Genomic DNA, 27,419 nt, shown 5'->3' with positions numbered 1-27,419 from the left:
TAGAGAGATTGCTTGAGTTTTAGAGGAAGCGATTCCACCAGCGCCTTCGGCTGCCCGGAACGCAGACTCGAGTCCTGGTCGCAGCTCCAGCCCAGTTTCCCGCTCGACCGAGGCTGGCAGGTCAGGGCCGGGGCAGCGGGTGCAGAGCACCGACCGCGCACCCCACGGGGTCCTCAGCACGCTGCACCCCAGCCCTGCGCTGCCTGCCGCGTCCGCGTCGCCGGTTTAAGGGGCGGGCCGCGGCTCCACGTGCTTTCTGCTGAGTGACTGAACTACATAAACAGAGGCCGGGAAGGGGGCGGGGGAGGAGGGAGAGAACAGGCTTTGACCGATAGTAACCCCTGCGCTCGGCGCAGCCGAATCTATAAAAGGAACTAGTCGCGGCAAAACCCAGTAATTCCGAGGGAGAGTGAGTGGGGCCGGGACCGGCCGAGCACAGCCCACACCTCTCCACCTCAGCGCGCGTGGGCAGGCCAGGGGGCTCCGCAGGACCACGCAGCCGAAGCCCATTTCCAGGGGCGCTTTGCTCCCCGTTTCCCCCCGCTTCTTTCTCCCCGCTTCGCCGGAACGGCTGGTCAAGGGGCGGGGGAAAGACACTCAAACACAAAAGTGGAAAACAGGTAAGAGGCTTTCCAGAGACTCGGACATTATTGTTTTGCTTTGGGGCAGAAGGGGCTTTGGGAAGCACTCGGTTTCGGGGACTCTGGCCCCGGCCCCCACATTCCCACCTCTTGCAATGCAAGTGGGGTAGGGGCGGCATAAATGGAGAGAGGATGACCGGCTGTGGAGACCCCGGGACGCGGCGCTGCTGCCCTCCCCGGTCAGGGAGTCCAGTGAGCATCTCTGGGCTGGCGAACCAGAGCAGTACCTGGGGCGCAGTGAGGTCGGGGTTTCCCGGGCGTGCTGGGGGCGCTGCTGCTGTGGTGGGGAGAGTGGCAGATCCGACGCGAAGCGCTTCCCTTTGTTTGGAAACGCGGGGGCCGGCTGGAAACCCCTCTGGCAGCGGGTCGGCCAGCGCCCCCGGGGACAAATGCCAGTCCTCACTCCATTCTTAAGAAACCGACCGGTGTTGAGCTCTGAGCTGGGGATCTGCGCCGTGCGCCCAGGACTGAGCGGCGCGTCGTTGTATCCACAGAACTCGAGTAGTTGTGTCCCGAACGGAGTCGGAAGTGCTACTGCTCGCTCGTGCCTGGGGGCTTTGTTAGACCTGAGGGTCCTGCCTACAGTCTCCGTGCGCTCGCCGGAGCTCTTGTCCCTGGCACAGCGGGCGGGGGTGGGGGAATGAGTTTTGTTCCTTTCAAGACTTAGTAGAGCCTGCAGAAACCAGATCCGGGGGACCCATTCTTCCTCACCTTCTGCCCCATCTTATGCCCTTTGCTGCTCGTCCTCGTCCCGTGGGGCAGTTTGAGGACAGACACGGGTGGGGAAGCTGGGGCGAGGTGGTGCAGCGGGATGACCGCGAGTAACCCCGGCGGGCGGCGCAGAAGTCGGAGCTGCAGGCTGGGCTGGGCTCTGCGCGAGGAGGTGGGGGCTGGGCGCCGGCTGCCGGTAGCCCCCGGAGACTGGCCCGCAGCGCCTCCTGGCCGGGTGGCCTAGGTATCGGCCGGGTGCCTGCAGTGGGGCCGGTCTCTGCAATGGTCTTCACTCCCGGGTTCGGATTGTGAATCCGGTGAAGACCAATGGTTGCAGACCGGGAGGAACCCTGGAGGCTCAGGAGAAAGCCCGTTTGATTGTGTATGTGTTTGTGTGTGTGTGTGTGTGTGTGTGTGTGTGTGTGTGTGTGTGTTCGCCTATTTCTGGACTCCCAGGCCATTGCTAAACCAGAGGTTTTTGGAGAGTTGCCTGGACCGGGATGTGTGTAGATGCCTGTTTTTATCAGCACTTATCAGAAAGAAGGAAAGAAAGATTAAAGTTAAAGAAAGAAACAAATATCTGGCACTAGATGTAACTGGTCTTCCTCTGTTTCCATGGATATCACCAGCTTTTAAAACCCCAGACTTTTCAATGATATGGCACAAAGGAAATGGGTGGTATATGCATTCATATAGTAGAGGATAGCTTTTGGTATTCTTTAAAAAAAAAAAAAAAAAAAAAAACAAACTTATTTGGTGATGAGAATCATCGTATTACTCGTTTGGCTCAGTCCTCACCTTCCACAAACATCTGAAAGTCCTCCGTGCCCAAGAGCAGAGTTTGATTCTTTTACAACCAAGTTTTGATTTTCTTTTCAGACAGAAGTGCCCACTAAAAAATAATAGTTTCTCACCTCCCCTTTTATTTCAGCCTGCTTTTCTCCTGCTTACCACAAAAATAATGGAGACTATCTATTGTCTGTAGCATTCTTTTAAGAAACTCTTCCCACATTAAAGAAAGTAAGAAAGCCTGGAGAATATTCCTGAGTAGAACATCTTCAGTTACTAAAGTAATTTTTAGGTACAAAGTTTCCATGTTTTAAGACTGTTTTCCAAGTGTTCCCATAAACCATTAAAATAATTCAAGGTCAGGAATTTTTGGAAAACACTGGATTCAGAGAACAAATCAGTATCTGTTTGAGAATAAGCAATAGAATCAGAGGAACCGGGATAAAGGGTCTCCTAGCCTTCATGATGGCCACAGTCCTTTTACCGGACAAGAATTACTATGGTAGTCAGAGTAATTAAAGGCTCCCTTTGCAAAACGCAGTGTTTTCCCAAACTGACATATCTGACTGACTCGGACACCAAAGATATGTGCGTCTTGTCTATAGATGAGCATTTGAAATCTTAATTCTTATAAGTATTTTGATTGGCATCTAAATGCAGGCTTATAATGGACCTTGGGCATATTTTGACTTAGAGGGTATTTACAGATCATGTGAGACAATGCATTAGTCTGGGATTGGAAAGGGTGATTAGGGCTTGGTTGTTTTGAACCTCTGCTTAAGAAAATTCCAATCCAAACATTATTAAAAATGAATGAAACAGCAACTCAGCTTTTTATTATCCTTTGTAGTACTTATTTTTCTGGAGAGGGTTTGGGATATTTTTTCATTTAATCTATTTTGGGGGTTATCTTCTTTCTCATAAACCAGGATGCAAGTGCTTACTATATTTGTAATGGCAAATTGTTAGATCTTTGCTATTTCAAATTTTAGCTACTAAAATAGTTAAGTGGACATTGGTCTCATACTCTTTAAAATCATGAACCTTTTGGAGATCTACAAAATACCAAAATGCATGTTGTTTTTAAAATTTTAAAGCACTCCTAAGTCTAGGTATTGGAGAATAAAATTATAATGTTTGATATGGTTAATTATTCCAGCATCAACTTTTTTTTTTTTTTTTTAACAAAAAGACCATTCTGAATACTTGTTTTATTCAACTGTGCTGAGAGAGGGCCTACCCTAAAAACTGAGACCATCTTCACATCTGCAGGTGGAACTAGCCATGAACGCCCAAGTTATTGCAATGTTTATGTAACAGACGCTTTATATAGCACTGTCAAGTACTGCTCTAAATGCTTCTCAAATACTAATTTAATCTTTTACAATAAACTAATTATTCCTATTTTACAGATTAAGAAGCTCAGAGGTTAATTTGTCCCTGGCCATAGAGCTCGAAAGTGGCAGAGCTTATATTTGAACTCAGTTCCAGAGTTCTTAACTCTACATTAAGTAGAACAATTTCAGCTGCTGTGAGCAGAGAACCTAGAAAGAGACTCAGTACGTGCTCTCTGCTATAGCCCTTATCAGAATCTACAACCTTTATTATATTTCCTTGGCTGCCTTGAGTGGGCCAGCCAAATTCTCTTCAGCTTGTTGAGACCTTGGTTGCATAGAGATTGTGACACTGGGTGACACCTAATGACGTTTACTCACCTCTTATTTTTAAAAACTTGGTTTAAAATGAAAATGATATGATTGCTTCAGCCAGATATTTGTCCATGATCTCAAAGTGTTTTCCTGTGTGATATATAGTATAAAAAAAAGGAATGGTGGAGTATTTGGCTGCAGATGTAAGGAACAAAGGAAAAAGGAAGAGAAACATTAGGGTAGCTGTTTATCCTAACTTTGGTGAATTTTTTACATTGTTTATTATGCAGTGTGATCCTTACTTTGGCCACCCCCTAAAAGGGTTGTGAATCTTTTGAAATAAGCTATTTCCTTTTTATTTAAAAAAAAAAGTTTTTTAGTTGTAGAGGGACACAGTACCTTTATTTTATTAATTTTTATGTGGTGCTGAGAATCGAACCCAGTGCCTCAGCATGCAAGGCAAGCATTCTACCATGGAGCCATAATCGCAGCCTGAAATAAGCCGTTTCTCTGTTACTGCTGTTATTGTCTAGAAATGAAATCTTGGTTTTTCTTAGGTTTATTCTCTGGAAGTAGGTACATTTTCAGAGTCTGCCTTGTAAAAGTGAAGTAGGATGGAACATTGCATTTCTTCTCAACTGGTATAGCAAATTAGAAATAAACTCTTTGAAAACCCTGATTAGTAAAGCAGATGTATTTACTGTTGACTTACTGAGTGCTGAATGTCCTTTCAAGGGTTTTACACATGATAACTCAGTTCATGCTCATGAAAACCACATGAAATGTGTTCTCTCATTATCTTTGTAGATGGGGAAACTGAGGTACAAACAGGTTAACTGGCCTAGTTATGGAGATTTAAGTAAGGGACCTGAGTTGTATCCTGGGTAGTTCAGCTTGCATAAGTTTGCCAATTTCAGGGTAAAAATTTTGTTAAAATATAAAAGTTTTGACAAATGAAATACCAGCAAAAGGAAAAAAAAATTCTTCCTTTTAATTTGAGTATTTTCACTTGAATAAATTCCCTGAGTTACCAGCATAAATGTTATTAGTTACATTTTAGAAATACATGAAGCCAGAGGATGCAAATCTCATATATAAAAATGTTTTCATATCAGGGCCTTCAGTTACTCCACATCCCATTAAGACATAAACTATTAAAGCAAAGAGCTTTTACCGTTAACCATGCACGAGCATCACATTTGGTTCCCAAGACAAGCTACAGTTAGAAATCCTACCTTCATTCTGAAGAAGTACTTCAATTTGAAACCCTCAGAGGTTTTGCAAACCTACTTTAAGACCTGATTTGAACGTCACCCTCTTCATGAAACTCACCTGGATTCACACCTGCCTCACTGAGTTAAAATTAGGTATCCCCTTCTTGGCCTGCAGCACTCTTCTTGTCGTGTGTTTTAAAAAATTATATTTTATTTTTATTTTTTAAAAAATGATAGTTGAAATTTACTTGTCTTCCTCTTGCATGCATGTTTCTCTAAAGAAAGGTCTTTGACTTACTCTCCCATCCTTAATCAACCCCCTTGATCTGAAAGGGGATTAATAAGTGCTGACTTGCACAAATGCAACAGGATGGAACCTCATGCTTGTTTCCTGTGTTCTTAAAGTCTTTTGAGTCGATGGGATAATCACTGAAAGCATTAGCAATAAAATTATAGGACCAAAAACTGTAGTTAAAGCTAGGTTCATGATAGACTGGTAAAGATTAGTGCATATTTAAATTATTCAGGCAAGACTACTTTTTGTAGAACAAACAATTCTGTTTTGCTCAGTTTCATTTCCCTTTGGAGGCAGCTGTGATTTGAGCAAATGTGCTAGTCTGTGACATTCCACATTTAAGAACTTTGAGTTGTACATTAATATATTTTCATTAATAGGAAGGAGATAACTCACCAAATAATTCAGAGATTTTAAGCACTTTAAAAAAAATAACCCAATGTGCATCAGATCCATTCCTTTATACTTTTGTTTTTGTTTCTGTTTTTGGTGTTTGCTGAACTGTGCAATGTTTTCAATGCCAAATACAGCTTCCAAGAAGCATTTGGAAGTCAAAGCATTTTATCTGGCTAGTCTTGAAGTCAAGATGTTTTATGATAACTGGTATTTTTTATATGCCATTTCCTGGGTTGAATTTTCTGTTAGTGATCCACTTATAAAAGACTCCTTTGAGACTATCTTTAGAATATTTAAGTAGTTATTTCTAAACAACTTAATAGACATATTGTTAGTTTCAGGACATCTTGAAGTATGGTGCAGATATTAGTGAAAATGAGTGTGGATGTTAAAGCCAAATTAACATAGATTGGAATTCTGGTCCTGTAAGTGAATATCTGATGTTAGGCAAGTTGCCAGTCTCTCTTTATTTCAGTTTCTTTACCTGCGAAATAGATATTTGTGTGTGTGTGGGTATGTGTACAGTGTTAAGCATATGAGATGATGCTTGGAATATTGCTATTTATTTTACACTGATTTTTAAAAAGTTGATTTTTAGTTTACTTCCATCTCAGACTGTTTTAGCAAGTTACTTGTGTGAATAGTGCACACATGGAAAAAATGGACGACAATTATTGAAATTAGGTTCCACTCTTACCCTGGATCACTAATTCCTAGTACAATTCAAACATGGAACCATTAGATTTTATTTCACCTTTTTTTCAGATGTGCATTTAATTATCAGTGGTTATCATTTTGGGGATTGGGGTCTCCTTAAGATATTTCCTTAGAATGTGTTAAAATCTGTGGATTCTCTCTTTAGAAGAAACATACATGGGCTCATATACTCCAAATTCTATGTTTAATTACAGGGTATTCACAGATAACTCCAAACTCACTAAGAAACCACGGGAAAGTCATTTTACTTTTCTGAGATTTAGATTGTTGGCCTATGAGATGAAACTTCATGACTTTGAAAAAGCCCTTCAAGCTTTCATGTCGTCTGACTTCAGGCCTGTATTTAGGAGAAAGGGCAGTCTTCTGATTTTGGACATCCAGAGATGTGTTCTAAGGGGCATCCTCAGCATTTAGTGTAATGCCTAATGTGATTTGGAGTGGTGGGGAGAAGCTCCCAGGAATGCTTCAGAGCATTCCTGATGAGAGTGAAGATGAAAGAAAGGAAGGTGATAGGAGAGGAATGTGGAGGAGAGAAAGCCGTTGAAATTGCCTATTTATGTGTATCGAGGATCAAAGACCCAGAATGGGATTCTTACCTGAAATGCAAAGAAAGGAGGAGTTGGTTCAGTTTAACAAATTTCAACAGAGTAAACTTGGTTTAGTGAGATACTTGTCTCCCCTGACTGACCATTTGGGCTATTTCTCTGAAAGAAAGTATGTCTCCATCCTGGACATCTCCATTTTGGGCATAGGCTTTGCTTTTTATAGGTCAAAGGAAAGATGAAGACTGCTAAGGCTCATTCATCTTCCAAGAAAATAGTACCAGTGCTTGTCCTGGATGAGACTTGGGCTAACTTGATAGGGATATTTCCAAAAAACTTGGAAGAACCTCATTGTGAGTAGGTGGATAAGACCCATTACTTTCTAAAGTATTTCCTGAATTCGTTGCTTCAGAAATTATATTAGGACTGGAAGGAAGAACAAGAGGTTCTGGATAGGGGCAGGGGGTAGGGAAGGAGCTGCTCAGAGTTTGCTTGGGTATTGAATCCTCGTATGCTCTTGCTTTGCAAAGTTCTTTTTCAGTACCATGTTTGGAATAATTTATTTTTAATTTTTTTTCCCCACAAGTCAAACTAAGCTTGTTTTGTTGAAGAAGCAAGTCTCTGGAGGTGAAATCGATTTGATCCGGTATTTAGATGATCCAAGTTTGACATAAAGGCAATAATGATGAAAGTAGCATTATTGGGAATGCAGCAGAGAGAAAGTGAAGGCCCAGACCGATGAGCTCAGATGACCCGCAAACCCTTCTTCACTTTCAGACACAGGGCCTCGGGATGGAGGTGACAGTTTACCTTGGCTGGAGTGTGGTTGATCTCTGGCCCTGGGAAAAGGATAGAAGAAGAAGAAGATACACTGTTGACACTAACAACCACCACCACCAAATACTTCTGTATTTTGAAATTAAATGTGCTAATATCCAAACAGTATTGTTAAACTGAAATTCATTTGTGCAGCAAATATTTATTAAACACCATGTGCCCTATAAAATACTAGGCTCTGAACAAATGTCAAGAGCTGTAATGATTTCTTTAGCTTGCATTCAAGGCTCTTTAAAACAAAGACTGATCTACTTTGACAGCTTTGTCCTGGATTATATGAAGCATATTAGGAGGAACGACCTGGTTTGCTCACCAGAGTGATTGACATATGGTATTGCTCAATAACTGTTAAATGAATCTTCCTCTACAGTTTTTATCTTTTCTCTCACTTCTTCTTGGAGAACTTCTCCCTCCTTGTTGTTCTAGAATCTCACATCTGTCTTCTATGTTTGCCTTTGCACTGTGTCCTGAACTCCTATATTTTGCCTACTAAAATTTTACCCATTAGCCATACTGTGGGTAATGAAAGCCCACTGCAGGCTGGTTTCCTGCACAACATCTCCATCTCATTTAATATTTACCTGGGACAGGTAGCATTCAAGGTGGCTCAAGTTATTTAAATTGGCTTACATTTTTGTAATCATCAATATATTTTAAAAATTAACATTCCTTTCAGCCTATGGTTTAAAAACCAGTATCAGTTCTCATAAATAGAAGGTAATTTAAAAATAATTAGAATGATCTTTGATTCATTTTGAATTTTGTACAAGGTAAGAGATAGGGGTTTAATTTCATTTTACTGCATATGGATTTCCAGTTTTGCAGCACCATTTGTTGAAGTGGCTATCTTCTCTCCATTGTATGTTTTTGGCACCTTTGTCTAGTATGAGATAACTGCACTTATGTGGGTTTGTCTCTGTGTCTTTTATCCTGTACCATTGGTCTACCTGTCTATGTTGGTGCCAATACCATGCTGTTTTTGTTACTATTGCTCTATAGTAGAGTTTAAGGTCTGGTATTGTGATACCTCCTACATCACTCTTCCTTCTCAGAATTGCTTTGGCTCTTCTGGGTCTTTTGTTCTTCCAGATGAATTTCATGATTGCTTTCTCTATTTCTATGGGAAATGTCATTGGGATTTTAATTGGAATTGCTTTAATTCTGTATAGCACCTTTGAAAGTATGGCCATTTTGATAATATTAATTCTACTTATCCAAGATCTTTCCATCTTCTAAGGTCTTCTTCAATTTCTCCACCATTTGACCCAGCTATCCCACTCCTCAGTTTATACCCAAAGGACTTAAAATCAGCATACTACAGTGATACAACCACATCAATGTTCATAGTTCAGTTCACAATAGCTAGATTGTGGAACCAACCAAGATGCCCTTCAATTGATGAATGGATAAAGAAACTGTGGTATATATATACAATGGAATATTACTCAACCATGAAGAAGAATAAAATTATGGCATTTGTTGGTAAATGAATGAGTTGGAAAATATCATGCTAAGTGAAATAGGCCAAGCCCAAAAAAACAAAGGTAAAATGTTTTCTCTGATAAGTGGATGACAATACTTAAGGAGGGTGGGTGGCAGGGTGGTGGGGGGTGGTGGGGGGAAGAGAAGAATGAAGGAACTTCGGATTGTGTAGAGGAAATTGGGGCAGGAGTGGGTGGAGGAAGGAAAGATGGTAGAATGAGACAGTATTACCCTATGTATATGTATGATTACATGAATGGTGTGAATCTACATTGTGTACAACCATAGAAATGAAAAGTTGTACCTCACTTGTGTACAATGAATCAAAATGCAGTCTATTAAAATAAAAATAAAAATTTAAAATAAATAATAATTAGAATGAAATCAAATTACTTTTGTTGAAGTCTGCCTATAAAATATTGCTTTCCAAAAGTACTAGTTAACTCAGAACCTTGCTGTCACTTTCTTAAAAAGGGAACTTAGCAAGAGTTAAAGAGGTGCCAAAGAAAAGACTAAACAAAAACCATCTCCTTAATATTATAAAATTTTGGGCTAAAGAGGGACTGAAGCAACAATATTTTCCCATTATGTGATTCAGTGTTTAATATTGTGCCTGACCATCTTTTAAACTCCTCTAAGTATCACTTTAATCTGTCTTGTATGACTTTCCCACATTTGAGGAAATGTTGAGGTTGTCGGTTTCAGTCCCATTTTCCAGATGATACACTTGTCAGAGAGAAGTTCATGGTTCGTGTACCTGGCTAATGGCAGAGCCAGAAATTTAAACTCAAGTCTTACTGACTCTGAGTTTGTACTGTTATAACTTGCTGCATTTGTGTTACTTTTCTATCATTATGACAAAATACCAGAAACAATCTACTTATAAAGAAAGAAGGCTTATTTTGGCTCAAAGTTTTGTAGATTCAAGTTGATCAATTGGCCCTATTACTTTGGGCCTGTTTCAAGGCAACACATCATAGGGATATTGAGTGGTGAGTAAAATCACTCATCTCATGGCCAGGGAGCAAAAGAGAAAGAGGTAGGCTCCTAAATTTCTTAAATCTTTGTGTCTTTAACCCAGGCTTCTTCCTACTGTACCCCATTTTAGACTATTCTTTGCAGTGCCATTTATGAGAGTAAAAAAGGATTTGTGTCTATAAAAACCTATCTTTTTCAGCTTAAATTGAAACTAAAAACTTAAACTACAAATTCAGCTTAAATTAAACTAAAAACCTTAAATATCAGGCTGGTCTCATTTATTTATTCTGTCTGTTGGGCCAATTTGAAGCTTGGGCTAATTTGAAATTCGAAGTTTTTTGTTTTTTTTTTTCCCAAATGGAATGTTTTTCTCTGAAGTTTTAAGTTCAAATTAAAAAGGAATCTCTGTAGAAATCCTAAATGTTGAGGGTTTCCAGGCACTTTATCTTCACGCAAAAGTATAAAATCCTGACGCTAATTTTGCCTGGTTAAGATTGGTTGTGATTCGAGGTGGGATAGGCATGAAGTTTTGTTGATTGTGTTAATTGTACTAAGGACCTTGAGTTCAAATGAAAGAAAGCTTTTGGTCAAGTATGTTTATTCAGTTGTCAGTTTTGCTGCAGGATTTGCAAATTGAGTAGAATTAGTGTCATTATCCAGTTTACAGTGCCAGTAACATTTCACATGGTCACAGCCTGGCTTTCTACCTCCTGGTAGCAAATGGAGGGTTGTCTGACACTTGGTTCAAATGGCTTCCATTAAAGGGGAGTGAATTGCCCCAGGAGCCTGCAGAGATGAACAGAGTACTTGTCCTCAGGCAGAGCTCCATCTGGGGACATTGGCTGTCTCCTGCAGTAGACATTTAGCATATTGTTGCTTGAGAGATGGGATTGTGTGAATTTTTAAAAACCATCATACAATCAGAGCTGAAAAAAGGAGACTAGCAGAAGTTCCACATAATAATTTATTTCCATTTTTCCTTGAATACATTTTTCTTGGATACACAGAATATTTGATTTGTGAAAATCCCAAAATCCTACCCACAGTGGCACTTTTTACAAGGAATACACAGAATCTTGATAACACTGGAGGAATACAGGTCTATTTCCTTTTGTAGGATCCTGCCAGATCTCAAATAATAGTGTTCATGTTGCCAATGTTAAAAAAAAAAAAAAGAAGCGGCTGATAGCCTTATTAAGTTTTTGCTTTTCAGAATCACAAGTAATATGTGGATTTAAACTTCTGATCTGATTCCTCTTTCTTTTCTTAATTTAGTGAGGCTGCCAACAAAGTGGCTTGTTCTGGTTTTTTTAAGAGGAGGACTTCAGTTATAAGGCTCAGAGAGCAGGACCTGTTCCTCTGTGCCCTGCCTGGCACCTTGATGAAATCCTCACTTATCTCCTCAGCTGACTTTCACCAGGCGGCGAAAAGAGAGGTGCCTGGGACTCATGACATCTGCTTGCTCCGCCTCAAGACCCCGCTGGTGAAAAGCACCTTCTGGAGAAGGGTCCTGGCGTTGGCTACACACTCTCTGAGCTAGAACTGGACACCAGACTGGAGATTAAATGACTCAGTTTGGCCAAAGAAAAAGGAATAAAGTATTACTATGGAAAAATCTTATCTGATAGCTTTTGAGTGAATTTTTGACTTGAGCCAGTAGGTTTAGAGTTCAAGGCTCCTGAGTAAGGCTGAAAGTCTTGTATTTTAGGTTGAGCCCCCAGGGAAGGGTTCCAGAGTCTCTGCCTGGCCCATTCTGGATTCTCTCGTGTTCTTCCAAAGTTAATGAAGATGGAAGACTTTCCCAACAAACTAGAGAGACTTTGAAGGAAATCGAATTAAATGTTCTTCTGCTCTAACTTTTTTTTTTTTTTTATTTTAACACAACTGGAAAATTTTTCATGGTTTTGGGCCACCTTTTCTTTCAGTGAAATTTCTGGTTTGTTGCTATAGTAAATCTACTTTGACTGTTTTTTCGTCCCTGAGTTTTCTTCTCTAGTGGCCTCATTCTACAAATGCATATGAAGTACCAGGTCATCTCTGGGCTCAGGGAGGCAGAGAATAACATATGGAGACACAGTAGCTTGCTGTGTGCAGCTTATAATTTAGTAGGGCCCATCTGATAATTTGATCCACTGAAGATATTGTAGGTATCTTTGCAAAGAGTTGTAGGAATGATGAGGCTCAGATTTCTAATACAAGGAGTGGAAAACTGAGGCATTTGCCGAAGACTTGGAGGAAGACAGCAGCTGTGGGTTATGGAAAATAGGAGCTGAACACCATGAGAGTGTGGAGAGAACAGTACAGAAAGGAAATTTTATGGTAAAACAGTGGTCAAAAGTGACCCCAGGATACCAAGATAACACTGCCACTTCTTCCAGTGAGCTGCATTGGAGAGAGCTCCGGTTTGCTCTGGAAAGGCCTTTGAGGGAAATGATATCCTGTGAGGACAAAGAGGAGAGATTCCTTTACTTAATACCCACCCGCTCTGAGCCCCACCCTGGATGATGGCTTCACTCTGCAGGTCTGCAGCACTCTTCATGATAATAGCTACTGTGTGCTGTACTTACTTTGTTCCAGGAACTGGATAAGTGCTTTATATACATTATTAGCTCTGCTTTGTGGAGGGGAAGACAGGGACTCAGAGCTACTAGGCCCATAGCCTGTGCATAGAAGTGTTGGGAATCAAAGGTAGTTTCTCTGACTCCAGAACCTCCTTTCTTTCTACTAGACCAGCTGATTGAGGAAAACAGAAGAGTTAGGGATTTGGGGAGTTTGCTGCATAGCAGAATAGGCCAAAGGAAAGGAAAGACAGTAAAAGATTTGGGTTTTTCTATCCCCCTATTCTTTGAACACTTTTATAAATATATACTCTTTAGGCTTGGGGAATGCTGGCTATCTGAAGATCTTTCAGAGATTAAGCCAAATAACTGATTTTTCACTAAAAATTATTTTCCTAAAATCCTCTTGGAAAACCATAAAATAACAGGGAATATCAACCCCTTGAGTCTTTCTGCAACTCCCAGATTGCTGAGTGAGGCTTGTTTGCTGGCATTTCTGTAGCTTAGGGTATTTATGAATTCAAGAGTCCCTTCTCTTTAGGTTGCTCTTATTCTGGCTTTATCATTGTGGTTGAAAAAATGTGATTTTTTTTTTTTTCTTATGACCTGAAATGTTGATAGTTGTTTCTTTTCTAAGAGAAAGTTTCATTTTCTTATGTGCTACATAGACTCACCAGGGAAAAAGCAAACAGTTGTTTTGTTTGCTGAAATCTTCCTTTAAAGGCCACTCTGTTTAGTGGAAACCAGTAGGGGAAGAGGGACTCTGTTTAAGAAGTCTCCATAGTTCTACAGTGAAATAGGACGAGGTTTCAAAACAGTTCTACTTCCATGAAACCTGACTCTTAAAAAATTTGTAAGTCCTCATACCATTTAGTTAGTAGCAGCTGGATTTTTGAGAGTGATAAATAGAATCGTGGATTGTCCATGATTGTCAATGGTCTGATAGAAATAGCTTTAAAATTGCAGGATCTCCTTTAAAACAGAATTGTTGACAGCATGAGAAATTATGCCTCTCAAGCACTAGTTACAGTGCTTGAGACCTGGTGACACATGCCTGTCATCCCAGCAACTTGAGAGGCTGAGGCAGGAGGATTGCAGTTTCCAGTTCAGCTCCAGTGTCTTAGTGAGACCCTGTCTCAAAATAAAAAGTAAAAAGGGCTTAGGAGGATGTAGTTCAGTGTTAAAGTGCCCTGAGGTTAATCCCCAGTACCAAGAAAAAAAAAAAAAAAAAAAAAAGGAAAGAAAGAAAGGAGAAAGTTTGATTATAGATTTGTGCATTGTTCTTAGAGTTCTTCTTTCATTTTTTGCATATTCACTTCATAGATACTTCATAGAAAACTGGCTGTTAACAAATAATTTTGTCTGGGGAATTGGATATGTGTTCCAGGGTGAAAGAAGGGTGTGCAGTTATCTGTAATCCCAGTGTTACTAATAATCAAATATATATGATGAATTTGGTACTTTTAACCCCCCACCTCATGTTACAGACAGTTGAAATTGATAAAATTCGTTGGCTCTATGTATTCTTAAAATGGGCTGTGTGTTAACAGAGCCTCTTCCAGAGTGCTGGAATTCTTCTGGAATGGTCGAATGACTTCATTGTATCCTTGACATTTACCTTGGAGGACTTCTTAGTCCTTGTTTTCTCAAATTTGAGTATTAAAATTATAACTTAGGGACACAATTTCAGGGGGGCTGAGTACCAACCGTTCATCCCATGGCCCGTCCGTAGCTCTCTTTTTAATTCAGGGTGATTTCATTGGAATTGAGAGTCCTTGGGATGGTTGTGGAGGTACAGGGTGTGTGTATTTGGGAGGGGTTGCAATTTAAGGGACACCAGCAAGGATGGCCTTAAGGACAGAGAGCCTATTAGCATCTGGAGGCCTGAAGAGTTAAATGGAAGCAAAGTAACCTCAGGCTTACTAAAGCTGAAGGGTCAGCCTGGGAAAGATCAGAGGATGACTCAAAATCCTCTACTGCCCCCATGGCAGTTCTGTCTTCAGTCATGGGAACTGAGCCTGTTCAAGCCAGATCTTCTGGCCTTTAGTAACCTCATTAGACTTTTCCCTGAAGGTGGCTACTGATCCAGAGATGGACACGCAGAGAGGCAATTAGAGAACAGACCTTTTTCCAAAGCAAGCATGCTCTTCTGGGCTTACAAGTTTCATATCCTAATATTATAGGACCTTGCACATCTCTCTGGAGCCAGGGCTCATGACTCACATCTATGATTCTTGCTTTTGCATCAACATCTCATAAATAGACTGTCAATTGAGCTTTAATATCAACACCTTTTCTGATGTCATTTAACTCTTGCTTTGTAGTTTAATGCCTAGCTGTTTATTGTTATAAAACATCTAGAATACCATAAATATGTACACTCTTTGTCCATTATACCTCAAGTAAGAAAAGGATATTTTATGAACAATTTCATTGAGAGATACTGAGCTGTTGTCAAATTGCAACTTCTGTCTCACTTCTGGTAATAATGTGGAAACTCGTCTTAAAGCACAACACACATACACCTTTATCTATTTTTTTACTTAAGTTTAGAGAAATAGCTATCATATAACCATTGGTTTTGAAAAGTGAAAATTAGTTGCTTCCTGCACTTTCTGGCTACATGTACTGTTTGGTTAGAACTCATAAGAGAAATGTGTTCAGAGGAATAAACGGAGTCACAGGAGAAATAGCTTGCTGGGAAGGGGTATTATAAGTCATCGAAAAAGTGATTTCCTGAGCTCCCTGGGGGCAGGTCTAAGTCACTCACTTCTGGGTGCTCAGCTTCTCTCCCTACATCACTGTGGGAGGGATGTGGTGGAATTGGGTCTCCTAAATCCCAAGGGACTCTGTCCAGCAACCAGGTAGAGTATCATCTTGGGAGAGGCCCTCTTCTCCTGCCCAGAGGGAGCAGCTTCTGGCTCCCTGGGACCTGACGTTTGTGCGGTCCCTGCCTGGAGACCTTGCTCCTGGGGACATGCCTGATGAAGGCATGTGCACTGACTGCCACCCTTCAAGAGCAGCCCAGTGCCAGAGCTCTCATGCTGGCCTGTTCTTGCAGGAAGGAGCAAAACCAGACCAGCCTTTTGTTACGCATGAGGAGGGCTTCTGTTAGCAGGGCAGTCCTGGCCTTGGTCCCCCCCCCCTTCATTTCTGTAGACACACTGCGTGCTGCAGAAAGGAACAGCTCAGTCATGGGAAGGAGCTCCTGTTTTTCTTTCTGCTGTACCAAATGGGGGAAAATAAATCCTCCTCCCACCTTGTCTTTTTAGCATGTCCTCCTGTCTCTTCCTGTCATGTCCTTTCTTTCTCCTTTTTTTTTTTTTTAATTTTTATTTTTTGTAATTCTCTTCTTTTATCTCTCTTGGAAATGGACTTGTCAAGTTCCAAAGGGCAGAATGTTCTGGTGAGAAAGGGAGGTGAGGAGCAGAGGCTAGGAGCCCCAGGTCATCCTTTCCCCCTTCCCACCAAGCTTCCTGTGAGCCTGCTTTTTTCCTTTGGCAGCCTCTCTGGGTCCATCTGACATTCCAAGTTCTGGTCTAGGGAAAGTGAAAAGAATGTATGATACTGGCTGTTACTTCAGTGACTCCTCTGTGGGTAGCATACGTCTGGGCCACTGCCACTTTGTTGTCCTCCAGATGCTTCCTCAGAGGAAGTCCCTTGGGATTTTGGAGACCCAGTTCCACCATATCACTCCCACAGCGATGGAGGCAGAGAAGCTGTTATGCCCTGTGTCCTTACTCCTCTTCTTCACTATTCCTGCCACCCACTGTCTTGGCAACCCACTGTTATTGTCTATTTTCCATCTCCTCTGCTAGAATAGAGACCCCATGAAGGCTGGAAGCTTGCTTCTCTTGTTCCTTGCTGAATCTCTAAGGTCTTGCAAGCACCTGGCACATGATAGATGCTCAATAAATATTTGTTGTGGCTAATGGGAGCTTTGCGAGTTAAGGCTGCAGTTGTTTGTGGAATTAATAAGTAGTGATGAATATTTATCTGCTGTCCCTCTTCTGAGGGGATCACACAATAATCAGGCTTTCTACTATGTGGTTCTTAGATCTTCCCAGGTGTAATTTGACCTGTGGGTATGTTAATTATTATAATAGAAGGCAGATTTTTTTTGGTGTTGGGTTTATTGACATATAATTTACATACAATAAAATTCACTGCTGTCAAGTGTATAGTGTGATGAGTTTTCACAGATGTACCACCACTGTTCTCATATAGAATATCTCCATGTCCCTTTGCAGTCTGTCCTCTTCTCCACCCATAATCCCTGGCAGCCACTGTCCTGATTTCTGTCTCTTTTCTTACACTTTTTCCAGGACACCATATAAATGGAATCATATGTATATAGTCTTCTGTCTGTGACTTATTTCTCCTAGTGTTAGGTAATTGAAATTTATCCGTGTCACTGCATCTATCAGTGATTGGTTCCTTTTTGTTGTTAAGTATTAGTCCATTCTTATTTATTCTCTTGCTGATGGACATTTGGATTGTTTGCAGTTTGGGGCTATTCAGTATAATACTTCTGTAAACATTTATATTGAGGTCTTTGTGTGGACATATACTCTCATTTTTTGGGGGGGTAAATACCTATGCTGGGATGGCGGGGTGATGTCATGGTTGTATATATACCTTTACAAGAAACTGCCAAACTTTGCCAAAGTGACTCTTCTATCCTATATTCCCAATCAGTGTCCTGAGATCCAGTTGCTCCACAGATTCGCTAGCACTTTTTAACTTTTAGTGGGTATGTAGTGATATCTCAGTGTGGTTTTAACTTGCATTTATCTGCAATGTGTGATGTTAAGCATCTTTGCTTATTGGGAAGGTTATGATTTTAGTAGTCCTTTGTGTCTATAGATATGGATAGCTGCAGAGTATTGTGGCATTTGAAGTGAACATTTCAGAAAAAAAAAGTTGGTCTTGTTTGAGGAGTTACTTCCTCCAGGGCCATGCTGCCCCAAACAAGTTTGAGATATGGAAATTACCAAATATTGGCCAGGAGTGACCCACCTGCATGACTGATGACAAGATCCAGAGAGCCTGCCACTGGGATTCGAGCCTGAGGATTTCCAGAAACTGATTTCAGTGTCCCTGTGGCTTTGGGAGGGCTGCTCAGTCCTTAGTTAAACCTGATGTTTATGGGAAGCAGACTTTTAGATTCAATTATTGTTTCCAGGATGCCCCAGGAGCCACCTGGCAAGCTCAGCCGTCCTTTGTGACCCTGTTCAGTGTGTGGTGGAAGCCTGCTGAACACAGAGCTCCCTCTCTGGGGACAATTTGTCTGAATCAGTTAATAAAGCTTGTGAAATCAGTTACCGCAGGCCCATGAATGTCACCACCCTTGACTGCTGAGACCCTATTTCTCATGCCCATCATTTTGTGAATTAATTAAGTAAACATCCCCTGAGTTTTGCCAGTATTGTCTCTGAACCCTGCCCTGACCCAGAAGAGGAATAATTGTTTAAGGGAAAGCAGAGGTTGCCCTGGGGGCACCGAGGAAGAGGAGGTGATCAGGAAAGGAACCTGAGGAAGTGAAGACTAAGAGGAGACCCAAGGTAGAGGAAGACTCATGCTGACAGTGTGGAGAAAGGACAAGGGGTCACACCAGAGACGTCCCCGTGGTCCAAGAGTGCAGCGCAGTCAGAGGCTGTGGCTCCAGACATTGCTGAGCGGCTGGGGAAAGGTGAGAGAGTAGGCTGGAGTCCCCACAGGTAGGTTGAGGCCGGTAAACCTTGGGGAGGATTGGACTCCCTCCTCAGGGCTGCGAGGATGGGCAAAGGATGGTGGAGCCGCATGTTTGTTTAGTCGAATAACTTTGGGTGCTCTGGGTCAAAGGGATAGAAGTGGGGCAAGACTGGAGGGAGGGAGGCCCGTGAAGTGGCTGATGTGATCATCCAGGAGCAAGATGAGAGTCGCCTATTGACTGGCAATGATTGTGAAGTGGGATCCTTTCCAGCCAGTAACTAGAAATGTGTATAGGACAGGAGTGAGCCTGTTACGCTTTGAAACGTTGAGAAATCCAGTACCTAGTACTGGCTTTTTTTTTTTTTTTTTTTTTTTTTTTTTTTTTTTTTTAGTGGTTTCTGGTTTGTTTGTTCAGTTCCTTGGAAAAAACTGATGTGGAAATGTCCCTTTGGCTTTAGTTACCTGGGCAGAAGGGAGCAGGCATTGCCAAACCCTTCTCTTTGGATAGACTTGCTCCCAGCATTGATCACTGTGTTCTGAGATGGGGGCAAAGGCGGGGGATTGTGTAGGAGGCCAGGAAATGCCAAGGTGGGTGGAGGAATGGGGGCAGGGAGCCTGCCTGTTTGCACACGACAAAGCCAGGCTAGAACTTTCTCCTGCTGCCCTGGGCTACTTCTTGCTAACCATCTTTGTGTCTCTTGGGGGTCCATGGGGTCAGCACCCATGTGTAGAGACCTAGAAACTCAATTTTATGTCTATGATGTTCAAGAAACCTCCTCCTGGCTTTCCTTTTCTCCTTTTCTCAAGAGCACTGTGGAGGTTCTTCTCTTTCTCTGAGTTTCTCCATGCACGGTTCATGGGAGGGAATTCTGTACTTGGGTTTAGCCCTGGAGACCCCAGCTCCAGGCTACTCAGATTTCATCCTTCCTACTTTACCCCTCCTCCTTTCCAGGAACTCACAATGAATTTGCTAGAAATAATGGAATGGCCAATTTGAACGGATATAACCATTTATGTGGGTTATAATAAAACAGAGAAATATGAGTAGGAAGAAAGGAACTCATATTTCTTTGGCACTTAGGTTTCACCATGGATTGCGTTGGGAACTTATATTATCTCATTTAGTCCTCAGATTACCATGGCAGGCAGGCATTGTCCTCTTTATGAGGAAATTGGTGCTCAGTGAGCCTGAAGCCTTGATCATGGACACATGCTTGGGAAGCTGGGGCTAATTCATGTCTGGGCTCTTTCTTTCAGGTTAGTTTTCCTATTTTAATAACTTTGTTCCAGCCTTCCCATATTGTTCCAGCCTTCCCATATTGTTCCAGCCTTCCCATATTACCTTGGGGATCTGAAAAGATTCATGTAGCATATAAATCAACTAAGTGATTCCAGAGAGCAGCTTCCTACAGGAGAAAAATCTAGCTGATTATTTATTTTTGGGGAATTCTGGAGTACAAGCTCTCTCCTATTCTTGTCCATTTACAAAACAATTTGGGATTTGAACACCGCCTCCCAGTGTCTCCTCATGCCATGAGGCCAGTTGACATCCTTTTTTTTTTTTTTCCTGAGTACTGGGGATTGAACTCATGGGCACTTGACCACTGGGATACATCCCCAGCCCTATTTGGTATTTTATTTAGAGACAGGGTCTCACTGAATGGTTTGGCACCTTGCCATTGCTGAGGCTGGCTTTGAACTCTCAGTCCTCCTGCCTCAGCCTCCTGAGTCACTGGGATTACAGGTGTGTGCCACTGCGCCCAGTGCCAGTTGACATTTTTAATCAAGGAACTGCAAACTGATGTGGTGGTTCTGGTTTAAGCCTTTCTCTTTTTGGCATGAGAAACTTTGGGGGTCTGTGTCCGTTAGCAGTTTGTGCAACAAATAATAAAAAAAAAGATTGATCTGGACTATCTCAAAAGAATTCCTGATTTATTGGATTGCTAAACAATGAAGTAGAATATGTAATGATAGGTCATCCCTTCTTCTCAGACACTGAAAATTCCCTCTACTCTCTTTTCTTCCCTAGACATTTTTAATCAGAGCCTTTGCAAGGTGGGGGACAAAAGGACAAAACCCTATTGCAGGGTGACCTTTGCACTGAGATCTTCCCTGGACTCAAGGATTTTCAGTCCAGTTTTTTGTTTCAGATCCCTAAGTGGTTGGTACATTCTTAGTTCCTTTTGCTGTTGGTTCCTTTTGCCTAGTGTCCCACCCTGCCCCTGTGCCACTAGAAGCCACAAACATTATTTATTTTTTCATAAATCAAGCTGTTTTCTGGTTCTGTTGAGGGTTCATGACTACCAAGTGCTGACAGGGTCCAACTTTAACCTGTGCATGTGTCTCTCTTTCTCTCTCTCTCTCCCTTTTTTTTTTTTTCTTCACTTTTCATTTTTTGCCTTTCTCAGCTTTAATGTTAGCATAACTACTTGGGATTATTTCAGCATTAAATAAATACAGCTGTTCGGTGGGCAGCTGGAACACACAGAATCTTGTATCTCCAGTTTATGAGAACTCCTTGTCCCAGCATGGTGAAACCCTTCTCCAAGGAGGCAGCTGTGACACCTGACAAGGGGTAGTCAGGCTGTGTGCCCAGGTGCAGGTAGAGCAGGGCCAGAAGCACACCTGGGCCCCGGCTGTAGGAGCTTGTCAGTTTCACAGCCGCTGACTGTGTCTGCTTCTCCACGGGATGTCGTTTCCTTTCCACAGAGACGCAGCACTCGGGTTGTCTTTATCACCTAGGAGCCGGATATTGGTGGCATTTCTTTGGTGCTTATTCACAGTCATCAAAGTCACGTTGAGGCTTTCCAGACAGGGAAACTGCTTTATTGATGGTGCCATTTATCATTTGAAGGACCCAACTTTGTGACCACATGAAAATTCTGTCTGCAGCGAGTTTTAGGAAATAGCATAATAGTCACTTCCAGGCTTGAGGCAAAATTTATCAACGCTGCTGACATTTTATGTAAGGGGAGGTACTTTTAGAGCAGGGAAACAAGTCTGGGATTCCAGTGTGCCATTTCTGTCCTCAGTGTTTTGATCACCTAAGTTTGCTCCCTTGAATCCATTTTCCTAAGTGCATTTTTCATTCCCAAATGATCACACCAATGGAGTTCAAACGATTAAGACCATAATGACTAGCTCCCAGTCTACTGCCAGAAAACATCCTGAAACCCTGTTTGCTGGAGAATCCCGAGGCTGGAGTCCAGGACTCCTGACCATGGAGGAGCAGCTTTGACGTAGACTTGGGTTCTGGCGGTCTCAGGTGAGAGGGCTGGAGCTACAGCCCTCATTGGTGTATGACTTTGCATCAATAACTGACAGATCTCTCCCCTCTGCTTTATCTTTCAGTTAATGACCAGCCACAGCGTCTGCTGTGAGCTTCGGCCACTGCCTGTAGGGCTCCTGAGCCACAAGCAGGTTGCTTTGGGTGCTGGCTGAGGTAACATGGCTTATTGGCCTCAGTTGAGGTTGCTGCTATGGAAGAACCTTACTTTCAGAAGAAGACAAACAGTAAGTGTGGGTTTCTCTGTGGGGCTCTCTCAGCTCTCCTCCATGGTGCTGAGTTGGGGGTTGGAGGAGGGAGGGAAAGGAGTGCTCTTGATTTTCACAGAGACTGAATGAATCTGGCACTTGTGGACCCAGGACTGTGTGATCCTGATGTGGCCTTGTGGTTTAGCACAGCGGGAAGATTTGCAGCCAGGCAGAAGTGTTGGCTCTGGTTTGTGCTAGCCCCTAGACACATGAGTTCTGACCTCTGAAACCTGGCAGACAATTGCCCCTGGTCACCCCACTGTTTCCTTTTGCTATAGCCCTGGGAGTCTCCTGGCTCTCCAAGAGCACATCATGGGCCCTTGTATTTCTGGGAGTTGGGAGTGAAGTGAGATAATGGCTCAGGTCTTAGAGATCATTTCCTGGATCTCTTGCTATCAGACTGTGTCCTGTCCTTCCAACTTTGACTGTAGGCCTGGAGGAATCTAATAACTGAGGCCTGCCTTATTTCTGTGGAGGATTCTTATGCCACTCACCTCTCAGATGTGTCAGTAATGCCTTGAGTAATCCTGAGGAGGTCATCTTTAATGCACAGGTGCTTGATATTTTTCCAGAGAAACAGGAGGGCTAAAAAGCAGGGTCATCTCTCTGAAGCTCAGGTATCAGCTCTTTGCTGCTTTATCTCTGTCTGCCCTTCCTTAGTGATCCCATCTAGTCCTCCTGGCTTAGCTACATCTCTCTGTAGTTGGTTTCTAAATCTCTCTTTCCTGTCCTAACTATTTCCTAAATTCCAAGCCTGCACCCCTATTTCACTGTCTTAATGAAGCTCAACTTGTCTATATCCCAAATGTTCACCTTTTAAAAACTCAAAGAGCAGTAAAGAACCTTGGAGAGAATTTATTTCAGTGTTTTGCAAAGTAGAATAATGCTTGGATCTTCTTTAAAAGAACAAAAAAAGTCACTAAGTTTGTGTTCACTAAATTTCTATTTTAATGTTACTTAATTATGCTCGTATGTAAAACTAAATATATACACCCTTATAGGCTGTGATACAACTATATGACCCATATATATTTACAAATTAAATGCAAACAAAATTGCAAAATAATACAATTAAAATTTAGCACCATAAATGTGATAACTGACATTGCTTAGCTATAATACAGATTATAAACTGCAACATGAATATGTTCCTAAGTGGGTGGTACAGTGCACTGATCCTTTTGAGTTTGGCCAGTCTCTATTTCTGTGTGCTAATGATTCAATTCTCCATTCATTTTTCTACTCGAATGAGTTTCATTTGATATCATTTGACTTTCATTTGGTTCAATCCCATCATTCATAAATCGAGTTTGCATCTGTTCCTTTCTCAGTCTTGGTGCCAACACAATCGTATGCACGAACATAAACTTGGGCTTTGAAGTTTTGTGCCAACACTTGATTTAAAGTAAGCATTCGGAAAATCCAGATATGTTTATCAGGATTTGTTTAGATGACCCTTGAAATGAAAACACAGAATGTTTAAAATTCTCACAGAGAACTCAAGTATAATGCACCAAAAGTATGCATACCACTTCTACTTGAGAAACACTGATTTTGTTCAGCTTCTCATGTTACAAATGGGGACCCTGAATCTCATGATCACTAGTAAGAGAGCAGGGACTAGCTCTCCAGATGTTTCCTATTTTAGTCAAAATAGTAGTAAAACATAATGCATAACATCATATGAATATAATAAAAACAAACATTTAGAGTGAGTGTCCATGTGCCAGGCATGAAGTGGATTATTAATTGGATTATTCCTTTTAAGGCCCCAGAAAGTGCTGTTTTTTTTCTCGTGTTAGAGCTGTCAGTTCTCATGTTATGAGGGATTTGATAGACAAGAGAGGTTAAGTAGTTTGCCAGAGGCCCACACTGCTGACAAGGAATGCAGGAAAGGTTGATATCCAGATAATCTGACTCCAGAGCTGGTATTCTGCACCACTGTGCCAGATTGCCTTTTAGTAGTATCATTTTTTTTTTCTATCCTCTATTCAAATTCTTGAAGTTTCTTCTTCCTTGCCTTAACTCTTGCCTCTTGCAGTTGGTCCCAGGCAGTGGAATTTCCATTTTCTAGAAGGTTTGTCTTTATCCTCATTTCTTAGCTACTATGGGGTCCATGTTCCCTGCTTCTTTTCAACCTAGTGGCAGCAACCTTCTTGGTGGGAAATTATCTTTGCCATGGTGTGTCCATTAGTGAGTCATGAAAAAAAATCATATTAAAAGTGAAAGGGGGCAGGGCTTCAAGGGTAGTCTAGTTCAAACTTCTGCTTTTACAGGCGATAAAGCCGAGACATAGAGCATAGGGAGGATTTCCCCCAGGTCATCCGGGCAGCACCTGAGCTGGGACCAGAGGCTGTGATCTTCTCATTCCATCTATCACAGTCCTTTCCTTCCCTTGCAGTGCCCAGCTTGTGGGAAGAGGAAATGGCGGTGAAGAGTTTCTCTGTGCTTGACCAGGAAAGGAATCAAGAGCATACTAGAACAGGATGTGGGTTGGGTCCTCCAGCCTGGGCCAGTCTACACTGGTTTTGAGCTTGTTGCCTTTTGCTCAGTATTACTTATGCCTTTACAAGCGTTAGGATTAGAGAGATAGGGAGGCTTAGTTAAAGGCAATTTGTGCAGAGTTCTTGTTGAAGAAGGAAGTAGAAACACAATCCCCTGACACAAAGGTCTTTTTGAGACGCTATGCCACTGCCTGCTAGTGTTTGTGTTGCTTCTCTTCATGATTTCTAAAGGAAATTCATTTTGCTGAATCAGAAAGAATGGTGGTTTCAAGTCACAGATGCTCAGATTGTCAGAGCTGGTGCTGAAAAGATCTGACCTGTCCCTTGTATTCTTGATGGACCTAGGGTTCAGAGAGGGTCCATCATGAAAACAGCATCAGAACGAATCTCCTGGTTGCCCCACAGGCCAGGTCCTTCTTAGTAGGCTTGGCTTTATTGGCACAAAAGTTTTTATGTTCCTGAATCTGAGATTCTAACTGGTGGGTACTTCTCAATCTACCTGGCTTAAGATTCTACATTATATTGTGTAGACATTGGAACCTACTAAGGGTTTTGGTGCCACTTTGTTAGCTCATATAGTCAGAGCCAGCCCGGACTGATACCTGCCTGATAGCTCTTGCCCACAATGCATGGAAATCATCCCATGTTTCCCTGCACCTGAGATCCAGGTACACATACACTTGGTCTTAGAGCCCAGCATAGAACCTGGGACTTGGGTCATGATTAATGAGAATTGGCTGAAAGAGTGGTCAGTGTATTACTGGTCCATTATTTTCAGATCTTGAGGAGGTTCTCCTGGGCCAGGGGTCTTGTTTGCTGCTTCCAGGAGAATTAGAAAGAACATGTTAAAGCCTAGAACTGAGCAGTACACCCCAGAGCAACCTTGTTAAAAGGTGGCTTGGCTCTTCTCAGTGTCCTTGTTTGCTGATGTGTCCAGGGGACCCCTGTCCTGGGCCTCCATTGTGCAGACTCATGAGGACCATCAGCCAGCTTAGTTTTCCACTATTTCTGTTGGGTGAAGGATACATTGAATTGAGTTGCGAAAGTTAGGTGCAAAGCTCAGTTTGGGTTCAAAGTAACAGTTAGCTTGTGTGGGTGGCAGTCATTCAGTACAAACAGGGTTTGGGACAGGAATGGGGAAGGACTTCAGAGTTTTTAGGCTCTTTATCTGGTATTAGGCTGAGCCAGAGGCCAAGGTCTCCATGGAACAGGTGGGACAGAGTGAGGGTGGCCCCTGTGGTCTCTTTCCTTTTTCCTTTACTATTAATTTTAAAAATTAGATCTGATCAGTCATGTGGATGGGAAAATAGACAGTTCTAATGTTTGTGTAACTTAGAGGTACTACTCTTTGGGCACTCTTTTAATAAAAAGGAATCAATTAATTAGGTGGGAGACAGGAGGATCGTGAGTTCAAAACCAGCATCAGCAAAAGTGAGGCATTAAGCAACTCAGTGAGACCCTGTCTCCAAATAAAATATAAAATAGGGCTGGAGATGTGGTTCAGAGGTCAAGTGCTCCTGAGTTCAATACCTGGTGACCCTTCCAAATACATATGTATATCATATATATATATATATATAAAATTAAAAACTGTGATCAGTGTTATGAAGGAAATAACCAGACAAACTATGGTACTAATGGGAGTAGGGACTTCATTTAGAATGAAAGGTCAAGCCTAGATAGAGTCCTGAAATTTGAGCAGCAGTGCTGGCCAATGATCAGGGGTTCTGAGATCAGGGCCCCTGCATTCCAGGCATAGAGACTGGGGCGGGGGTATATGTTCTTGGATCAAGGAACCAAAAGAAATCAGTGGCACTGGTGGAATGAAGGAAAACTGACCAGGGATGGAATGGGTATAGGTGGGGCCAGATCATACAAGGCCTTGTAGCTGGGAAAGGATAGCTGATTTTATTTTAGGTTCACAAGGAATCTTTGAGGTAGGCAGGCGGTGACCTCTAGGATCAGTCTTGTGGTTCTTGGCACTAAGGGAACTTGAATGAGGAGAGTCCCAGGAAGTAATTAATGATTACATAGCATTTTATGCTCTGTTTTCTTCTTTAATGTTATTTGGTGTGTATGATCCCATGTTCCTAAATAATCTTCATGGTTAGGATAATGATTCCTGAGTGTAGGCCATGTTTGGTAGTTTTGGAAGTGCTTTTATACCTATTATATCTCAATTTTCACAGTGATTCTGAGAGGTATGCATTGCAACGTCTGTTTCACAGGTGAAGAAAGTACTATTAGTAAGTTACTAGAAGGAGCGGCTGTATCTTTGGCTCCAATCATGAGATGATACCATTTATGTTCCACATGACTGTATAGTAAGCCGTCAATGCAGTTTTCATTTATAAGTTCAAACCCTATTACCAACATTTAATTTGCTTCCAGTAATAAATTACTGTTAAGATTTTAAGCACATAGACTTTTCTTACTTTTATATTATTTCCTTAGGCTAAAATCTCAAAACTAAGATTACTGGGACAAAGGGAAACGGCCCTTGAAGTGTATGATCAGATGTCCTTCCGAAGGATAGAACCAATTTAAAAATCCATCATCAATGTATCAGGCTCTATAGTTCCAGGAGGGCAGGCCTGGTTTTAGAAATTGTATTTTCCTTGATCTGATTGCATTGATCTGATAGCACTGATCTGATAGCACTGATCTTTCAGATTGCACTTCAATTTTCCCACATCTCATTGAAGCATATACAGTGTTAGAAATGGGTCTAATATTAAATTTTCCTTACATTCATATAGTGTTGTCCCTGTTGCTTTCGTAGTGGAGTTAATTTGGGGACATTCATAGACCCTTATCTGTGCAGGGGTCTATTTTGGAGTTATTCTTTGGTTGACAGGTGTTTGTTACCTGTGTGTTA

At 41.9% G+C, this 27,419-nt stretch overlaps 1 protein-coding gene across 2 annotated transcripts in view; it reads left to right on the top strand.

The window, feature by feature from the left end:
• The first annotated feature begins 319 nt into the window (after nucleotides 1-319).
• The window catches only part of ABCA1 (ATP binding cassette subfamily A member 1), a 130,368-nt gene continuing 103,268 nt past the window's right edge, over nucleotides 320-27,419 (top strand). For both annotated transcript variants that reach the window (XM_079113699.1, XM_079113700.1), the window contains exons 1-2: nucleotides 320-620; nucleotides 21,855-22,016. In XM_079113699.1, the coding sequence (XP_078969825.1) occupies nucleotides 21,951-22,016 (66 nt within the window). In that variant the 5' untranslated portion in view covers nucleotides 320-620; nucleotides 21,855-21,950. The remainder of the gene's footprint in view (nucleotides 621-21,854; nucleotides 22,017-27,419) is intronic.

The sequence above is a fragment of the Sciurus vulgaris genome (genome assembly GCF_902686455.1).
Source record: "Sciurus vulgaris genome assembly, chromosome: 15".
NCBI classification, from domain to species: Eukaryota; Metazoa; Chordata; class Mammalia; order Rodentia; family Sciuridae; genus Sciurus; species Sciurus vulgaris.
The sequence above is the reverse complement of the archived record's forward strand: the minus strand, read 5'-3'. Positions and strand labels throughout refer to the sequence as shown.